The 18,942-nt window shown below is 35.3% G+C and overlaps 1 protein-coding gene and 1 non-coding gene across 2 annotated transcripts in view; one reads left to right on the top strand and one right to left on the bottom strand.

Annotated features, from left to right (window-relative positions):
- Window positions 1-18,942, top strand: part of AGBL1 (AGBL carboxypeptidase 1) — a 728,885-nt gene that overhangs the window by 498,305 nt on the left and 211,638 nt on the right. Inside the window, exon 21 of the mRNA XM_061181782.1 lies at window positions 10,261-10,424. Coding sequence (XP_061037765.1) covers window positions 10,261-10,424 — 164 coding nt within the window. The remainder of the gene's footprint in view (window positions 1-10,260; window positions 10,425-18,942) is intronic.
- LOC133085924 (U6 spliceosomal RNA) lies at window positions 5,935-6,041 on the bottom strand. Its single transcript, XR_009699723.1, has one exon. It is a non-coding gene; the product is annotated as a U6 spliceosomal RNA (small nuclear RNA).

Raw genomic sequence — 18,942 nt, 5'->3', positions numbered from 1 at the left:
TTTGTCCTGATTAAATATTTAAATTCAAATATTTGATTTAATTTTAACTTAACTAAGGAATTATTAAAATGAATTTTAATTTTACTTATAAATTTAAAATCACATATAAAATAATATTCATTCAGATATACTACTCTTTCCAGGCTTAGGTGCATTGCTTAAGGAAATATGAGTGAAAAAGCAATTACTTATTTTTATGACTAAAAATAAAGTAAGGAAAACGAACAAGGAAAAAAATTAAAGTGGGTACCCTCATCATCATGTATTTCTAACTACTTTTAACATTTTTTACATGTAAATTGTTTTAAAATTTTTAAATAAAATTAAATCACAATGGATATACTACACTGGATCACAATGGATATACTACACTGTAGTGGATTTATAGCTTCTAATACTATATTGAATTAAATAATGCCATTTGCAGCAACATGGATGGACCTAGGGTTTATCATACTAGGTGAAGTAAGCCAGACAGTGAAATACAAATGTCCTATGATATCACTTATATGTGGAATCTTAAAAAATGATACAAATGAACTTATTTACAAAACAGAAACAGACTCACAGACTTAGAGAAAAAATTTGTGCTTAACAAAGGGGAAAGGTTGTGAGAGGAGGGATAAATTAGGAGGTTGGGATTAACATACACACACTACTATATATAACATAAGTAATCAACAAGGTAATCAGCCTTATAGCACAGGGAACTCTACTCAATACTCTGTAATACAGTAACCTATATGGGAAAAGAATCTGGAAAAGAATAGATGTATGTATATGTATAACTGATTCACTTTGCTGTACACCTGAAACTAACACAACATTGTAAATCAACTATACTCTAATATAAAATAAAAAATTTAAAAAAAGAAATTAAAGCATTCCACAGATACTTAAAAAAATACTCTATTGTGAAATTATCCCCATGACATGGTGACATCCCCAGAGACATGGTGTTGTCTCTTCAAAGCACATCATAATATTAATATTCCATGATGTGAATATACTCAAGCTTATTTGGCTAGTAATATACTGGTGCACATTTAGGACTTTCTTGTTCATCTTACGATTATTTTCTTAATAATGATTTCTGGAATTTGAATGAACTCCAAGAACTTAAACATTCTTAAGGCTTTTGAAATATATTTTCAAATTGTCCTTTGGAAATACTGCAACTATATGTACTTCCATTGGTAACAGACTACGATAGTGTCTTTTTATAGCTTTGGACCAGCAGATCAGTACAATTTAGTGATCAAGGCTAAACCTGAATTGAGAAGCAAATGATGATATTTTATTGTTATAGTAATTTACACTTCATATCAAGTGAGGTTATTTGTCCCTTTATTAAAATTATGTTTAGTTTGTTGTTTCATTTGTAATATTTTAGGCAATTTAGATATATTTGTATTTTATTTATCCACTCACTAATATTTTCCTTTATGGTTTCTTCTTTGGGGATATGCATTGAAAGACCTCCTGGTTTGGAGATGATAGAACATATAAATCTGTATTTTATTCTTTATTATTGCTTGATTTTTAAATATTTAACCCTTTAATCAAAATTAAATAATTTTGTATTTGTGTTAAGAGTTTTACCTCAAATATTAACCAGTTGTTTTTGTTTTAGCTCCATCATAATCCATTTCCTGGTGAATTGAAATGTGCTTTTATCATATGCAAACTTTCACATATTCCAGGGTTTTGGTACTTTCTGTATTCCTCCCTTGATCTGCTGCCATATTTTGCATCAATACCATAACAGCAAATTATTGTAAATGTGTAAGATCTTTTGCCTATTTGTAAAGGAAAACCCTCATTATTATTTTTACTCTTCATTCCAAAATTATTCTGGGATACTTTTGCCATGTATTCTTCTAAAGTGGATTTAGTTTGCCAAGTCTGAAAATCCCCATTGCTGTTTTGATTTCTATGCTTTTACAGACTGATATGAGGAGAATTGATATTGCATGCTATTGGTCGCTGCTGTCTCAGAATTCAGCATATTTCTTCATTTATTTAAATTTTACCTGTTATCTCTTGGTAAAGTCCTGGGATTTATCATATAACCCTTAGAGTATTTATTATTAATTCCATTCCTAGATATTTTAGAGTTGTGTTGCTATTGTGAATGGAATTTTTATTATACTTAATTTATTTTGCTGGTTCATAGAAAGAAAATTGATTTTTGTATATTTAATTTGTTACCTGTCTACTTACTCAATTCTTGCCTTATATCTAATAGATTTTCTGTTTCAGTTGATTCCTTTGGTTTGTTTTAGTACATAATCAGTTTTCAAATAATGATAATGTGATTCCTTCTTTCCATATGTATGACTCATTTTTTCTTATCTTATTGAATTGTTTGGAACCTGCCAAATAATGGTAAATAACAGTAGTGAGAGTATACCATAGTTTTAGTAAGGATTGGGTATGCCAAGTATAATTTTGACTTTTGGTTTTATATAGGCATTTGCTATTATTATTGATAATAATAAATACTTGCATAATGTGAAATGGACCACGTACTAAATTAAATTTTTATATATGTTAACGCACTGAATTATCTCAGCAGCTCCATGAGATAGATAGTGGTATTATTATTATTATTATTCCCATTCTACAGATAAGACAATTGAGGCACTGATAGGTCAAATGATTTCCCCGATGGCCATACAGTTAGCACAGCACTGGGATTGAGACCCTAGCAATCTGGGCTCCAGGCCTGTGTTTACACCTACCATGCCATGCTGCCCTCTCAGGTTTAGTAAGTGCCCTTGTGGGCTCATATACTAAGACTTGTATCAGAAATGGATGCATACAGAAGGTCCTGGTTTTTTGTTGTTGTTGTTGTTCTCCTTTCTCTTCTGCCTTTTGATCTCTATGTGTTAACATTTATGTTAGTAGATTTCCTAATAAAACCAACCCCATGTCATTCTTAGAAAAATACTCTCTAGACCATGCTGTATAATTAATTATTTGGCTTGCTGCTTTATTTATGTGCTATAATGATCAGTTCTTTGGTTTTAGGGTTATGCTAATATCTTCCCACTTTTTATTGAGTTATAATTGGCATATAAAATTATATTAGTTTCAGCTGTACAACATAGTGATCTGATAAATGTATGTATTGAGAAATGATCATCATGTTTTGTTAATATTCATCACCACACATAGTTACAACTTTTTTTGTGATGAGAACCTTTAAGATTTACTACCTTAGCAACTTTCAAATATACGATACCGTATTATTAACTATAGTCACTATGCTGCACATTACATCCCCAGGACTTATTTTACAGTTGTAAGTTTGTAACTTTTGACCACCTTCACCTATTTTGCCCACCTTCCACCCACCCGCCTCTAGCAACCACCAATTTGTTCTCTGTATCAATGTTTGTTTTTTTCAGATTCCACATATAAGTAAAATCATACAGTATTTGTCTTTCCCTGATTTATTTCACTTAGCGTAATGCACTCAAGGTCTATCCATGTTGTTGCAAATGTCAGGATTTCCTTCTATTTTATGGTTGACTACTATCCTGATATATCTATCTATATCTATATCTATATCTATATCACATTTTCTTTATCAGTTCATTCACTGATAGATACTTAGGTTGTTTCCATGTATTGGTTATTGTAAATAATAGGGTTACAACAATATTTTAAAAGAAATTCTGAAATTTTCCTTCTCAATGTGTGGTCTGTGTTTAATTCTTTCTCTTCCTTGGGTTTATCTTCCTGAGGCCCTCACACATAAACAACATTTTTCAGGCACAGTATTTTCTCCTCAATTCTGTATGTTGTTGCTTCATTGTCTTTGGTATTTAGTGGTGTGAGCAAATTTTACTATTTACTTTTGATTATTTATAGGGATCTTTATACTTTTTTTGTTCCTTTTCATTAATTATAACACATGTATTTGATGAGCTTGTTTGATCTGCAGACTCAGATTTTTTTTTTAATGTAAGGAATTTCTTTCTTCTTTTTCTTCATGCTTTTTTCCCTCTTTTTCTTTTTCTTGACTTCTGTTATGATTCCCATACTACCTAGTCTGAAAGTCCAAGATCACTTTCCCTGAATCTGTTCTACAGTTCTTATTTATGTATTTAACTTGTCTTGTTTATCTAGTTTTCCCTTGAGATATTGGGAAATTTCTCAAAGCTATCCTATACAAAATGAATTTTATTTTCTGCATCAAACAGTTTGTTAACTCTTTCCAATGGCTTTTAACTTAGAAATTGTACTTTCCATCTCAATATTACAATTTCTTCTGTGCTCTTATTCTCTCATCATGCCTTTTGCTACACTTTCACCAATGCAATATACTCTTGATTCTTTCTAAGAATATAAACAAGAAATGTCCCAGATTTTTCTCATTTCTGGCAGTAAACGTACTTGTTTGGTGTCCTTTGAGTGCCACCCTTTTTAACTGCAGTATTTCTACATAGGTGTAACATCTTCCCTCTGTGTATGTTTATAGAGGGTGTTCAATGAAGCCTAGTTTTGTTAAAAAGATAGGCTTTGCCAGATGTTGTTGTAGGTCTTTGGGGCAGATATTAATCCCTATCCACTTACAACTTGGGTTTTGGGACACAAAGAGAGGCCCGTGCAAGATGTGAGGACTAATTGAAGACTGAACCACACAAAGCCAGGACCTCCAAAAATGACATTTGCAGTCAGTAAACTAGTGAAACCACAATCTGTGAAGCAAGAAAGTGGGTTGGCCTGACTGTCTTGGCCATTGCTTCGGGTAGAGCAGGAAAAAAATGGAAAAGTCTTCATTCATAATTTCTCAACACAAACCCTCCTTCAAGCAGATTTGGAGTCATATTTCAATGGTACAGTGTAGCCCAAAAGGCCTCAAGCCAAAGCTTCAGCCTATAATGGTCCTTGATTTGTTGTCCCCAGGTGCCCAGGGGAGGAAAACACAAGTTCTTTCTGGAGGCAAGAACATTAAAATCAGTCCACAAAGATTTTCTTTGAATGAAAAGAAATATAAATCTAGAATTTTTGAAAAATCATAAAATATTTGTGCAAACAAGCCTACATTATTGACATTAAACAGAAAAATCAAACCAACAAATGATGCACGCAAAGACTATATTCAAGAACAATCAGGTAGAGAATATAAATAACTGTTTTTAGTGTTTTAGAGACAGTTTTTGAGATGGATGAGTTAAAGAGACGGTTCAATGAAGCTGGAGAGAGAATTATTAAAGTGGAATATTTATATAAAATACTCAGAATCACAGTGATAGAAAGAAATAAAAATATGAAAGCAGAGCTAAGAGTTATTGAGGAGATAGGGAATGGGTGGGATAAATTATTCCAAGAGATAATGGGTGACACTTTTCTAGAACTAATGAAAGACACCAATCTTTAGTGTCACTGAATTACACATAAAAGAAATAAATCTAAATATACTTCAGAATATAAAAGATAAAGAGAAGATCTTACAACTGCTAAATGGAATTACAATAGTTTATTGGCATACTACATATAGCTTTTTAAACATTTTTCTAGGGAGCAATAACTTTCAAAAGTATTTCTTACATGGATGTTTTATTGATATTATAGAGCCCCCTCCCCCAAATGTTTGTGTAATATTGGCGAATCATAGCAATGGTGTCTGAAAGTGTATGTGAGGGTTATTTTTTTTAAAGGCTTTTTAAAAACTTTTTATTTTATATTGGAGTGTAGCTGATTAACAATGTTGTGTTAGTTTCAGGTGTACAGCAAAGTGATTCAGTTATACATATTCATGTATCTGTTCTTTTTCAAATTCTTTTCCCATTTAGGCTGTAACATAATACTGAGCAAAGTTCCCTGTGCTATGCAGTAGGTCCTTGTTGATTATCTATTTTAAATATAGCAGTGTGTGCATGTCAATCCCAAACTCCCAATCTATCCCTTCCCCTGGTAAAATAAAATATGGAATGCTTCACGTATTTTCGTGTCATCCTTGTGCAGGGACCATGCTAATATTCTCTGTATTGTTCCAACTTTAGTATATGTGCTGCCAAAGAGAGCATGAGGAATTTTCATTTCTAAATCTTCACCAGAAATCACATCATTATGTGCTTTGGATTTTACTTTTCACACCTATCATTAAATCATAAACATATTCCATATTCTTAAACTGTTGTTATAATTATCATTTTAGTGACTTCATTATGTCATAAAATTTATTCCATTATAATTTCCTTAGTCATTTTTTCCTTATTAGATATTTAGACTTTTATTTCTCTCAAATTTTAATTATTATATATAACCTTCATATAATATACATTTTGTACATATGGCTTCACTTTTATTTAGACTCAGTTCCTTAGGAAAAGTTCCCAGAAGTGATATTATCATGTCACATAGTCAATGTATTTTGATATGTGCCAGCTTTTACCATGAGTCAGCATTAAATATTACAAATCTGAATATATATATCCACCAATTTGCTGGGTGTAAGAGGCATTTTTATTTAGGTAATAAGATAGAATATTTTTCCATGTTTGTTTTTTAATTATTTTTCCTCTTTTGCTCACCAGTTATCAGTATTCATGCTTTATAAACTTATTTTTTGTGGTTTCTGTGTATGTCTTACCAATATGTAATTTTCTGCAATAACATAAATATTAAAATAAGTAATTTTCTGTAATAACACAAATATTCTTCCCATATTAATATTTAAAAATTAAGTGAGGATGAGGTTGGTAGGCAATTTTGGGTTCAAATGTACTTATGAATTTGACTTATTTTGGGGTAGATTATCAAGAAAAGTTAATGTGTGTGTGTATATATATATAAAGAATTGTGCTAGTGAGTTTTGCTTACCAGTGTGATGAAAAGATAGGCACCTATACTTTCTGGCAGCATTGGTAACTGAATATTGATATGACAGACATTGTTGGCTCACCCAACGCTTGTTTCTAACACTCTTCTGTCTCACATGTCTTTATTAAAGAGGATGAACAAACTAAAATGTTCAGTTACCAGACCATTGTAAAGCTGGAGTTTGCTTTATTATAATACACAGTTCTGGCCAATAAAGTGTAAGCAAGAGTATGCTGTCACCTCCTCCCCCCCACTTTCTCTTTCTCCTTCCTTGAATGATGATGTGCTGGCTGGAGCTACAGCAGCCATCTTGTAGTCATGTTGAGAAAACCAGGAGAATGGCAGATAAAGTGACCCTGATTTTGTTAAGACACTGAAATAATGCCACGAACTTCATACCCACCAAAACTTATGATATACAAAAAATAAAGCTCTATTTATGTTTAAGCCACTATAGTCAGGCTTTCTGTCATCGGTTGTGAAAAGCAAATCCGAATTAACACAACTAAGCTGGGAGAGAGGAAAATTGGGTCTCTGTTTTATTAAGATGCACTTTTAAACTAACCCAAAGCCAGATTTATTTATAAATTTGCTGCTGTGAGTACATGGTAACTGACCAAAGTATATAACAGAATTTCTAAATTTTATCCACCTGTTTCCCCAAACATATCCAGGGAGTGAATGCATCTCCTGGAGCAAAAATAAAATAAGAATTTAAAAAATGCTCATGACATTTAACAATGGGAGAACATAATTTAAAGGCATTCCTCTATTCGTTACTCAGAGAAATGAAGTTTCACCTAACAAATACAATAAGTATCCAAGAGACACTCCATCCATGCCTTTCTATATCCACCCATTTATAACCATTACTTATCCATTTTTAATATATGGACGACATGCCATATGACAGGCTATGTATTCCATGCCAGGGATATAACAAAAACAGATACTGCTCAGTCCTTGCCTTTGAGGATTTCACTCCAGGCTGGGTGTGGGAGGTAAGAGGAGGCCATTTGGATAAACAAATGTTTTTGATACTGTGTGAGAGTAAAAAATATAGAGTACTCAAGTGAGATTCATAGTAGAGGGTGAAATAGAATAAGTGTTACCCAAGACCCCACAGCCAATAAATGGTGTAAGTTCCTTTATTCAAGGCCTTCTGGAATAGTCATTTTATAATACCAACCATTGGCTGAAATAAACGGACCAATATCGGAGATATGGGACTATTTTTCCATTATGAAAACGCTATCATTTTGTCTGCTGTTGTACAGAAGTTGACTTGTATGAAGAAATTGCCCCTGACCTGGCAATATGGTGCATGCTATGAGATTTATTTCCCCCAGGACTCTTCCTTCTTTTGGCCTGTTACCTGTTCACCTGGATGCTGGGTAACACATGTAAGAGGAGGCCTCCTCCTTCTGACTGAGGAGGAGGGTGTGACCAAGACAGCCCTTCCAGAATGAAGAAAAGCAGCCAGGAAAATGCTCAGAGAAAAAGTATCAGCCCTCAGAGCTGTGGCACATGGAAAGAGATTGAGATTTTTCTCTCTCTGTAAAAATGTGATCTTTTCCATTGACCTAAGGAAAATAACTTGTTAAACACATCTTTCCCCTCCCACTGCCATTGTTTATGGAACAACAGACTTCCCTTAACTCTGAAGTAATGTCTCCTTTCTTCAGGAAAACAGGTGTCCAAACATGCAGCAAATCACATTTTTAAACAGCTAAAACAAGCTGGGACAAAGTGAGAGAGTGGCATGGACATATATACACTACCAAATGTAAAATAGATAGCTAGTGGGAAGCAGCCGCATAGCACAGGGAGATCAGCTTGGTGCTTTGTGACCACCTAGAGGGGTGGGATAGGGAGGGTGGGAGGGAGACGCAAGAGGGAGGAGATATGGGGATATATGTATATGTATATGTATAGCTGATTCACTTTGTTATAAAGCAGAAACTAACACACCATTGTAAAGCAATTATACTCTAATAAAGATGTTAAAAAAACAACAAAAAATAAATTAAAAAAATAAAATAAAATAAACTTGAGTACTTTACACATTTCTTTATCCTTTTACCTAGAAATTCTTTTGTGACGCTTACAATTTCCCAGCTTGGAATTTTTTTTGCCTTGGGATACTTTTGGCCAATCTTCTGAAATTTTTACTATCACATCCCTGTCTTCTTGATCACTATTCTTTGGATGGAAAATCTATTTTATAAAATATAATATTCAACAATTGATTCTTTTTCATTTAAGTCAAATGTACTTTATAAACATGAAGACCTCAGGACCACATTGCATTCTGTCATATTAAATATCTTTATAGGACAAAGGAAAGAAAAATTGAGCTATTACTGATCAATATTGGGGGACTTTGAAATATTCCTATCATGACTTGTCTAAGTATATGGAGGGAAGAATTATAATCCCTTTTATGAATGAGAAAATCAAGGCGAATGTTCATATATCTAAGATCACACAGTTAGAAAATAGTAAAATCAGGATTCAAATCCAATTTTTATCTAACTTCAAAAACCATGCACTTTCTACCTCACCATGTAATAGAGTTCCTCCTAGCCTACATAAAACACTTTGTTGAGTAGTTAAGTCAGAAGTGATTTATGAGGCTCTATTATGTACTAGCTGGGAGGGCATGGATAAAGTGTCAGTTCTATGGGTCTAAATCCCCTTCTCTGTGGAATGGATACGGTAACAGTATCTACCTCATAGGACTCTGTTAAGGATTCACTGAGTTAATGCATGTAAAAGGGCTCAGAACAGTACTGGACATAGTAAATACTCAATAAAGTTGTTTGTTCATTGTTATTATTATCTAACTTCGTGAATAATAGCATAGCATGAATGTCATGGCTTTGCTTTCATGTGTTATCTTAGTACAGCTGAATAGGTGGTTCTAAATAAATAGTGAGTGAGTTTTTTGGGTTTTTTTTTAAGTTTTTAGTGTTTGTATGTGAGAGATCTCCCTCATTCTTCTCCATTGGTTGGCAAATTTATGGGAGAAAAAGGGTATCCCTTAGTAATATCGTTTACAAACTTTTGTTTCAGCTGTGAAGCTCTTTTGTAAAATACAGATAGAAGCACTGCTGCTTTATCTAAAGTGGGGGGGAGTGACTCCTGGATCTCCACGCACACCTCCTACCCTCTAGTACCCCTACCCGGTCATTGCTGTCTTGGGAGTACTTCTGGGAAATCCTGAAAGTTGATGTAATGCAGACTGAGAACCACTAAGCCACAAATCCCACAACAAAACACATTGGGCAGTGACTGATAAATACTATTAATTCTTAATTTCTGTGATAAGCCTATGTCCAGGTGTCCTTCCTTTTAATCTCAGATTGTCTTCACTCGGTTTCCATCCTATACTCACTGTTGAGTGCTTTGTTTAACTGACAGGGTCTACAGTTTGGTACCAGTGAACTGGAGGAGATGGGGTCTATGTTCTGCTTGGGCCTCCTCATCTTGGAACTCAAATCTGTAAGCTGCAGCCGTCAGCTCCTGACCTGTGCAGCAGCTCTACTGAATGCTGAGGAGGAGTCTCTGGACCACCACCTCCAGCGGTAAGTTGCTCACTATTTGAACCTTTGTGTTTCCATTGGAGAACATCTGGGAAATGAAAGTCACGCGGACCTATGGGTCTTTGACAAAGAGAAAATATGGAGAAGCTGCCAGATCAAGGTAGGGTAGTACTGCTCCATTGGAACCAGACTTGGGGCATCCTTACTTCCTGCTGAAGACAAGGAAGTGTTGCTTACTTGTACATAAATGCATATATAAAGCTACATACATTTATAAATATGTATTTTTATTAAGTTTTGCTCATGGCAAAGAAGATGCAACTTAGCGACACACGTGCACATTTACCTATGCTTGTGTTTGCCAGGTATGTGTTTATATGTATACTGATGTCACTTTGGAGTCATTCGTCAGCTAAAAACTGGCAATCTCACTGCAAATATCCAGGCACTTGGGGACAAGAAATGTTTTAATCTTCCCATTCTTACAAAGCCATGTTCTGTCTCAGAATACATGATGGTGATGAATACACTGGCCCAGAGAAACTGACTCACAGCCATGGCAGGGAAAGGCTGGATCTCTGAGAACAGTGAGGATCTCTAAAGAGTCAGCAGAGGGAGAACTGTTATCCGCAGAAGCCCTTTTGATGCCCTGTACTGTAGACAAGTTGTATTCGGGGGCAAGAAGGGAAGATATAAAGGCCATGGGAGAGAAGAGAGTATCAGGAAACGTCAGAAGAGTCAAAGAACGCTAAGTCATTGCCCACATTTTGAGCAAAGCCACGGAGCAGGGGATTGAGCTGTTGGGTGAGGAAGAGCCTGCCGGTAGATGAGGAAACATCTTGTCATGTGCTTCATGTCCCAAGGGAGAGAGAAAACCGCTAATACTGGGGCCTCCTGTTTCTGGCTCATTTTCGTTAATTTTCCTCCTGCCGCTGTTAGGCTGCCGTTCCAGTGTGACTTCTCACCAAATGGCCAATCAAGCCCAGAAAGATCTAGCAGTGTAAATTAATACTGCTTTGGAAGGCACTGGTTTCTCTGAGACTTAATTACCTAAGTGCAATATTTAACTTGCTTATCACACGATGCTATAGATCATAGACTCTGGAGACTTAAGGAAATCCAGACTTCTTCCCTCCCTAGAGTCACTGTGCCAATTTCGTTTTGACATCACAGCCACTTCCGTCTGCCCCTGCTCCTTCAACACCCCTCAGAGCCCGAAGGCTTGGTGCTCTTGGCATCATGGTTGATGTCTCAGCTTCTCCCCCTGACAGCAAAGCGCTTCCATCTGCCGGGATATATATTTCAACTTGTCTTTTCATCTTTGCCTTTGCTAAGCTATCCTGGGTGCAGGCATGCCTGCGTTTTCTTTCTTTCCATCTTCCCCCCACCCCCCCTCCTCTGCTGCTCATTGAGGGAAGACTGAGCAGACCTGGCATTGCTTGCTTTCCCTGAATTGATTGTGCCCGTCTGTTTGATCCAATGCAGTGAGGATTAGTTGCCTGTAAACTGGAACAAGAAGAAAACTATCAAAGAAGTGCCTTTTCTAATTCAAGTCTAAAGAATTTGGTGTCAGGCTCCAAATGCAGTGGCCGCTGTGTGGGTTATCATAAGAACATAGTATTACCTGCCCTCCATGCCATCCCACACAACTGACTAGGAATTTTTCAGTTACAACCAGTCCAGGGATACTGAAGGTTGACGTCTTCCCATGACCTCTGACCCTTCTTAGGCTGGTACGGCTTCCTAAGGGCAGGATACCTGCAAAGGGTGTGATTAATCTGTGTGTTTTGAAAAGATTTCAATTAAATTTGAGAGGCGTGGAGCTTGGTGGAGAGCAGCAGGGTGAAAACTGCCTATTTCACCCAAACGTTTGTATCATAATATATTTTTCTACTCATGGAGGCAGGTAATCCAAACAAATCATGGTTCCTGCCCAAAGAACCTGAGAACTACATGGTGGAGAGGGAAATTACGCTGAAAATGTCTTGACCCAGAAAATATTCCTGCCAGTAAGTGTATAGTCATTAAAGGCTGGCAGAGGGAAACTTAATAAAATAATATTTATTGGTTTGAAACCAGCAGCAAGCTGTTTGAGTACCTTTGATTCGTTTCTGATGAATAGAACTAAATCATGAGATATAATAATCAGCAGAGTGAATCCTAAGAATTGTGTAAGCAACAGGGGTTCTTACTATAATACAAAGGGTGTAACTAATGTTTGTCAGTACAACTCTCCATAAGCTTTAGAGGGGAGACCTCTGCTACCCTCCCCCCGACTCCTGCCTCTTTTCCTTGGGCGTGTGGCCTTTATTTGACATAACAGGGTTCTATACTTCAGGAAAATTCTTCCTTTCTTTCAGAGAAGGAAATACTAGAGAAAAAAGGGGGGCTCTGACCTGAAAGTCTGCCTTAAAGAAATGTGAGCACATGTTATTTTGAGGGTCCCTCCGACAACATTAACCCCTGGGAGTGATCTACTGGGAAGATAAAGGCTGGCTGTACGCTGTGGACATCATGTTTTTTGACAATAGGTTTTATGCCGCACTTACCACAAAAACAATTAGAGGGTAGTCAGCATCCACAGAGCAACTCACCGTTTTCCATGAGCAGAGAAAAGGCAGAATGGTGGTTGTTTGCCCAGTGGCTGAAGCTGAAAATGAAGTACATGCACTCTTTGTTTTGGTTTTTCTTCTGTAGCTCTCTTCTTCCCAGTTGCTCATTTAAGAAATGTCTGCAGACTCATCAAGGCGTCTTTAGATCTTCTTGCCTTTCCTCTTTCTTTCTCCTTCCTCTCAGTCTCATCCCTGGAAATAATTGTGTGTGCACTGCAGGAATGCTAAGCTGCTTCTTCAGGAGGGGCCGTTTATCCATTGCGACAGGTCTTTTGCAAAGTCATTTAACAGTTTTGCCGAGTCAGCCACCTTTCATCTCGATTTGTATCCCTCCAGTGCCTTTCCGCTTTTCAGCTCAGCTCCCCTCTCTTCATTTGTCCTTCCATTAATAACAACAGAAAGCTCAGAGTTTCCGACCTGAGCCTTAGCAATAGCTTAATATCTCGCTTATTCTCCCAAATTACAGCCCCATTGCCTTAACCGGGGCTCCCCTTAGCATCAAGATAAATTAGTTTAATCTTCTCTTTAGTTTGATGAAACAACACAGAAAAAATAAAAATCTTTCATAGACTTTAGAAAACCTAATTAGACTTTTTAATAATTAAAGACACTTGATTTTCATTTAAAACATATACACTTTTGTCTTTCTGAATAAGAAAATATAATTTGGAAATCAAACAACAAAAACACACCCCTACTCCTGTCTTCAATCACACACCATCCATCTACCTGTGGATAACCATTGTCAACATTTTGGTGAAATTAGATTACTTTTTCACCTATGAATAAATAGATTAAAAAACCCTCAACAACCATGTATAGGAGTTCCTTTCCTTGAAACTTTATAAACACTTTTTTCAAAATAGACTTTACTTTTTAGAGAAGTTTTAGCTCTCGACAAGATTGAGAGGAAGGTAGAGATTTTCCATATACACCCTGCTCCCACACATGCATAGCCTTCCCCATTATCAATATCCTCTGCTAGACTGGTAGATTTGTGACAATTGATGGACTGACATTGACACATCATTCTTACCCAAAGTCCAGAGTTTACATTAGGTTTCACTCATGGTGTTATACATTTAATGGGTTTGGACAAATGTAAAATGATGTGTATCCATCATTATAGTCTCATACAGAGTAGTTCCACTGCCCTAAAAATCCTCTGCACTCCCTTTATTCATCACTTCCTCTCTGCTAACCTCTGTTAACCACTGACCCTTTTACTACCTCCATAGTTTTGCCTTTTCCAAAATGTCCTATGGTTGGAATCATACAGTATGTAGCCTTTACAGATTGGCTGTTTCTCTCTTAGAAATATATGTTTAAGTTTCTTCCATGTCTTTTCATAGCTTGATAGCTCATTTCTTTTTATCACTGAATAATACTCCATTGTCTGGATGTATCACAGTTTATTTATCCATCCACCTACTGAAGGACATCTTGGTTGCTTCCAAGTTTGGGCAATTATGAATAAAGCTGCTATAAACATATGTGTGCAGGTTTTTGTGTGGACATAAATGTTTAACTCCTTTGGGTAAATACCAAGAGCATGATCACTGGATTGTACGGTAAGAGTATGTTTAGTTTTGTAAGAAACTGTCAAACCGTCTTCTACAGTGGCTGTACCATTTTGCATTCCCACCAGCAATGAACGAGAGTTCGTGTTGCTCTGCATCCTTGTCAGCATTTGGTGTTGTCAGTGTTCTGGATTTTGGCCATTCTAATAGATGTGTAGTTGTATCTCGTTGTTTTAATTTACATTTCCCTGATGACATAGAGTGTGGAGCATCTTTTCATATGCTTACTTGCCATCTGTATATCTTTTTTTAGTGAGGTGTCTATTAAGTTGTTGATCCATTTTTGATCAGGTTGTTTCCTTATTTTGCATTTGAAGAGTTTTTTGCATATTTTGGATAACAGTCTTTTATCAGATGTGCTTTTTCAAATATTTTCTCCCAGTCTGTGGCTTGTCTTTTCATGCTCTTCATAGTACCTTTCACAGAGCAAAAATCTCTAATTTTTATGAAGTCTACCTTAACAATTCTTTCTTTCATGGATTATGCCTTTGGTGTTGTATCTAAGAAAATAATTGCCAGAGGAACCTAGGGGCAGAACAGGAATAAAGATGCAGACATAGAGAATGGACTTGAGGACACGGGGAGGGGGCAGGGTAAGCTGGGACGAAGTGACATGGACATATATACACTACCAAAAGTAAAATAGATAGCTAGTAGGAAGCAGCCACATAGCACAGGGAGATCAGCTTGGTGCTTTGTGACCACCTAGAGGGGTGGGATAGGGAGGGTGGGAGGGAGACGCAAGAGGGAGCAGATATGGGGATGTATATATATGTATAGCTCATTCACTTGGTTATACAGCAGAAATTAACACACCTTTGTAAAGCAATTATACCCCAATAAAGATGTTAAAAAAAAAAAGAAAATAATTGTCAAAACCAAGGTTGTCTATATTTTCTCCTACCTCATCTTCTAGATACAATGATTGTTTTTGCACTAAAATCTTTGCAATTTATAGGTGAAAATGGGGTGCTGTTTTAATTTACACTTTGACCTTTTCTGAAATGGATTACATGCTTCTATTTCATTAGTATTCTTTTTTAAAATAAATTTCCAAATAATATCTTTTGTTCTTTATTCTTTTAATAATCATTTTAAAATTTACATTTAAATTTAATTTCAATTTCTATATTAAAGATATTCTACTTCTGTTTGTCTTGGATATTTTGAATATTTTCCCACTAACCTTTCATGTTTTTTACATAGTTTATTGACTTTGGATGTATTTGTTTTTACATAGATATGTTTCTCAGTCTTCTTCTTTGTTTCTTTTACCTTTGATAAAATTATCTGCCTCAATCTAATAACAAATAATTCACATGCACTGTAAGAATGTGTTAATTCAACTGAAGTAGGTAAGTTTATAATGAGTATATTTACATATTGTAATTCCTCTACATTTTTTCACTATTGAATAAGTCTGTATTTCTAAATTGTTAACCATTTGCTATAGCAATTACTTAATAATCCATCCTTTAACACTGATTAATAATGTCAGCTTATTATATAGTATTTACATGTGCATGTACCTGGTATATATGTATATATATATTTTTTTGGTTTTATATTCTGTTCCATTAATCTATCTGCCAGGAACACATAGTTTTAATGTTGTAACTGTGTAATTTAAACCTATGATGTTGCAAGCACCACCTCATTAGTATTGTTTAACACACATATACATTTACATATACTTATATTTGCCACTTAATGTATTTATATGTGTATTTGTTTAAAAATGTGCTTTGCTATTTTCCTTTTTAAATTTTCGCCAATAAACTCTATAATGAGTTGTTACCTGCCCAAAGTGAAAGCCCTGGGATTTTAACTCAAGTTGCATTAAAATTATAGGTTTTTTTCATCTATTGACTATTTGCCTATATGACTTTTTCAAAACCTGATATTTTGTTCCACTTACTCAGATCTTCTTTGATGTTCACAAAGTATAGTAGGCGTTCTTTTGTAACCTTTTTTTTTTTTCATGTACTTCCTTGATGTATTATCATGAGCTTTTAATCTTAATATTTAAAAATTTCTTGTTACTCAAAAAGCATCTTTTTCATCGTATTTTTGTAAGTGGTTGTCTTAGTTATACAGGAACATTCTTGATTATTGATATGCTTATTAGTAACTTCACTGATCTCTGTAGTTATACCTAAAAGTGTTCCCCTACATTTTTCTGTTTTTCTAGATAAATCATAGTATCATTTATAAATTTTGACAATTAGCTTTGCTTACTTTTTTTTTTTTTTTTTCAGCAGGGAAATAGCATAGGCAGAGTTGTGTTTTTATTTATTTATTTTTGGCTGTGTTGGGTCTTCGTTTTCTATGCGAGGGCTTCCTCTAGTTGCGGCAAGTGGGGGGCCACTCTTCATCGCGGTGCGCGGGCCTCTCACTGTCGTGGCCTCTCTTGTTGGGGAGCACAGGCTCCAGACGCGCGGGCTCAGTAGCTGTGGCTCACGGGCCTAGTTGTTCCGCGGTATGTGGTATCTTTCCAGACCAGGGCTCGAATCCGTGTCCCCTGTATTGGCAGGCAGACTCTCAACCACTGCACCACCAGGGAAGCCCTTTGCTTACTTTTTATTCTTATCTATAACCTGCTCAGTTTTGAGAACATAGTTTAAAGATGATGATGATGATTTTATGGGCAACTTCATTGTGAATCTCGCTTCAAAATGAGAATGACTCTAAGTATTTAAGAATTAAGTAAAATGTCTGTTGGTTTGGTATTCATGTTCAAAGTCTTCTTTATTAATTATTCTTTTTTCTTAGCTTAGTAACTAAAAAATCAGGATTGGATGATGAGTTTTTTTGGTATCTAGAAAAATGATTATTACTTTAAACTAATAGTCTTAAATTATGTTAATAGATTTTATAATATTCACCCATCCTTGAAAATCAGAGGAAAATGTATTTGGCTATGATCTAAAATATTATTTTATTATAGATATTGATGGTATTTACTGTGAATGTAGGAGCTTTTTTCCTATGTTTGTGAGTGAGTGAAGTGTGTACTTGGTCTGTATTGTTCAATCATCCACAACACTTTACATTTCCTAGGATTTTTCCTGGAACATATACATTTTAAAATACACATATTGCCGATCCAACCATCTGTGTCTCATTTATTTTAAACAAAAATATTGTTTTCTACTTCTTATTTTCTCACATAAGACATATCTGTGGCATTTGGATTGTCTAATAGTCATAGTCAGATCATTTTAAAATTCAGTTTTATGTTCAATTACTTGCATTGCTCATCTCTATCCACTCTGTGCAGTCATGTCCTCATTCTTATTTTTACGTTGATTCATCTCACATTTTTGTTAGAGAACACCTTAATTGTTTTTTTTTTTTTTTGGTAAAGTAAATCAATGGTGTACTTTTGGTATATTAGTATACATGTGGATATCTTCCTCTTTCTTTTACATCGGAGTTCCACTTTGCCTACCTAGAGATTTCATTAAAACAATATAGGCTTGGTTCAATTTTCTCTGATATTTAAGCCAGTAGTAATCAGCCTAACTTTTCTTTCTTTGTATGTACCTTGTTTATTTCTGCCTTAATAGTTTTTCCTTTTTCATTAACACAAATATTCTTTTTCTACTACATCAAAATTATTTCTTTTCTTTTTTCTTCTTAGGTTTAGGTCCTTTTGATTCATTTTGAATTTGAATATCCCATCCTTTTCTGACATGTCTTTCAATCATACAACAGCAGTGTTTCCATTCTAACTCTTCATTCTCTTTCTCTGGAGTGTTTGATACCTGCTTTCCAGCCTCCGTGTCTGTCCTGTCTTCTCCTCTCATCACTTCTACCTTGTAACTCTTTTTTTCATATTTAAAAAAAATTGTATCTTATAGTGCAGCATAGTTGATTAACAATGTTGTGTTAGCTTCCAAAAAAGTAATACAAATGAACTTACTTACAAAACAGAAACAGACTCACAGACTTAGAGAACTAATTTATGGTTACTAAGCAGGAATGATCGGGGGGAGGGATAGATTGGAAGTTTGGGATTGACATGTACACACTGCTATATTTAAAATAGATAACCAACAAGGACCTACTGTATAGCAGAGGGAAAGCTGCTCAATATTCTGTAGTACCTTGTAACTCTTAACACTAGATTCTGGAAGTGCGTCTAATGTTTGTCCTCATAGATTCAGTTTTCTGCAGCGTGGACTCTCCTCTTTGCTGATGTGTTTTATTTTCAGCCATTTTACATTTAGGTTTTATTGCACCTATTTCTTTATCTCTCATCAGTTTTTCTTTTATTCATGCTTGCTTGCAATATAGTCAGCTCTCTTTCCATCTGGATCTGCTATCTTTTCATGTACTGTTTTACGGATGTCATTTTTCTTGAAT

Source organism: Eubalaena glacialis, chromosome 2, assembly GCF_028564815.1.
Source record: "Eubalaena glacialis isolate mEubGla1 chromosome 2, mEubGla1.1.hap2.+ XY, whole genome shotgun sequence".
Lineage (NCBI taxonomy): Eukaryota > Metazoa > Chordata > Mammalia > Artiodactyla > Balaenidae > Eubalaena > Eubalaena glacialis.
Note: the sequence above shows the minus strand (reverse complement) of the source record. Positions and strands in the feature narration are given on the sequence as shown.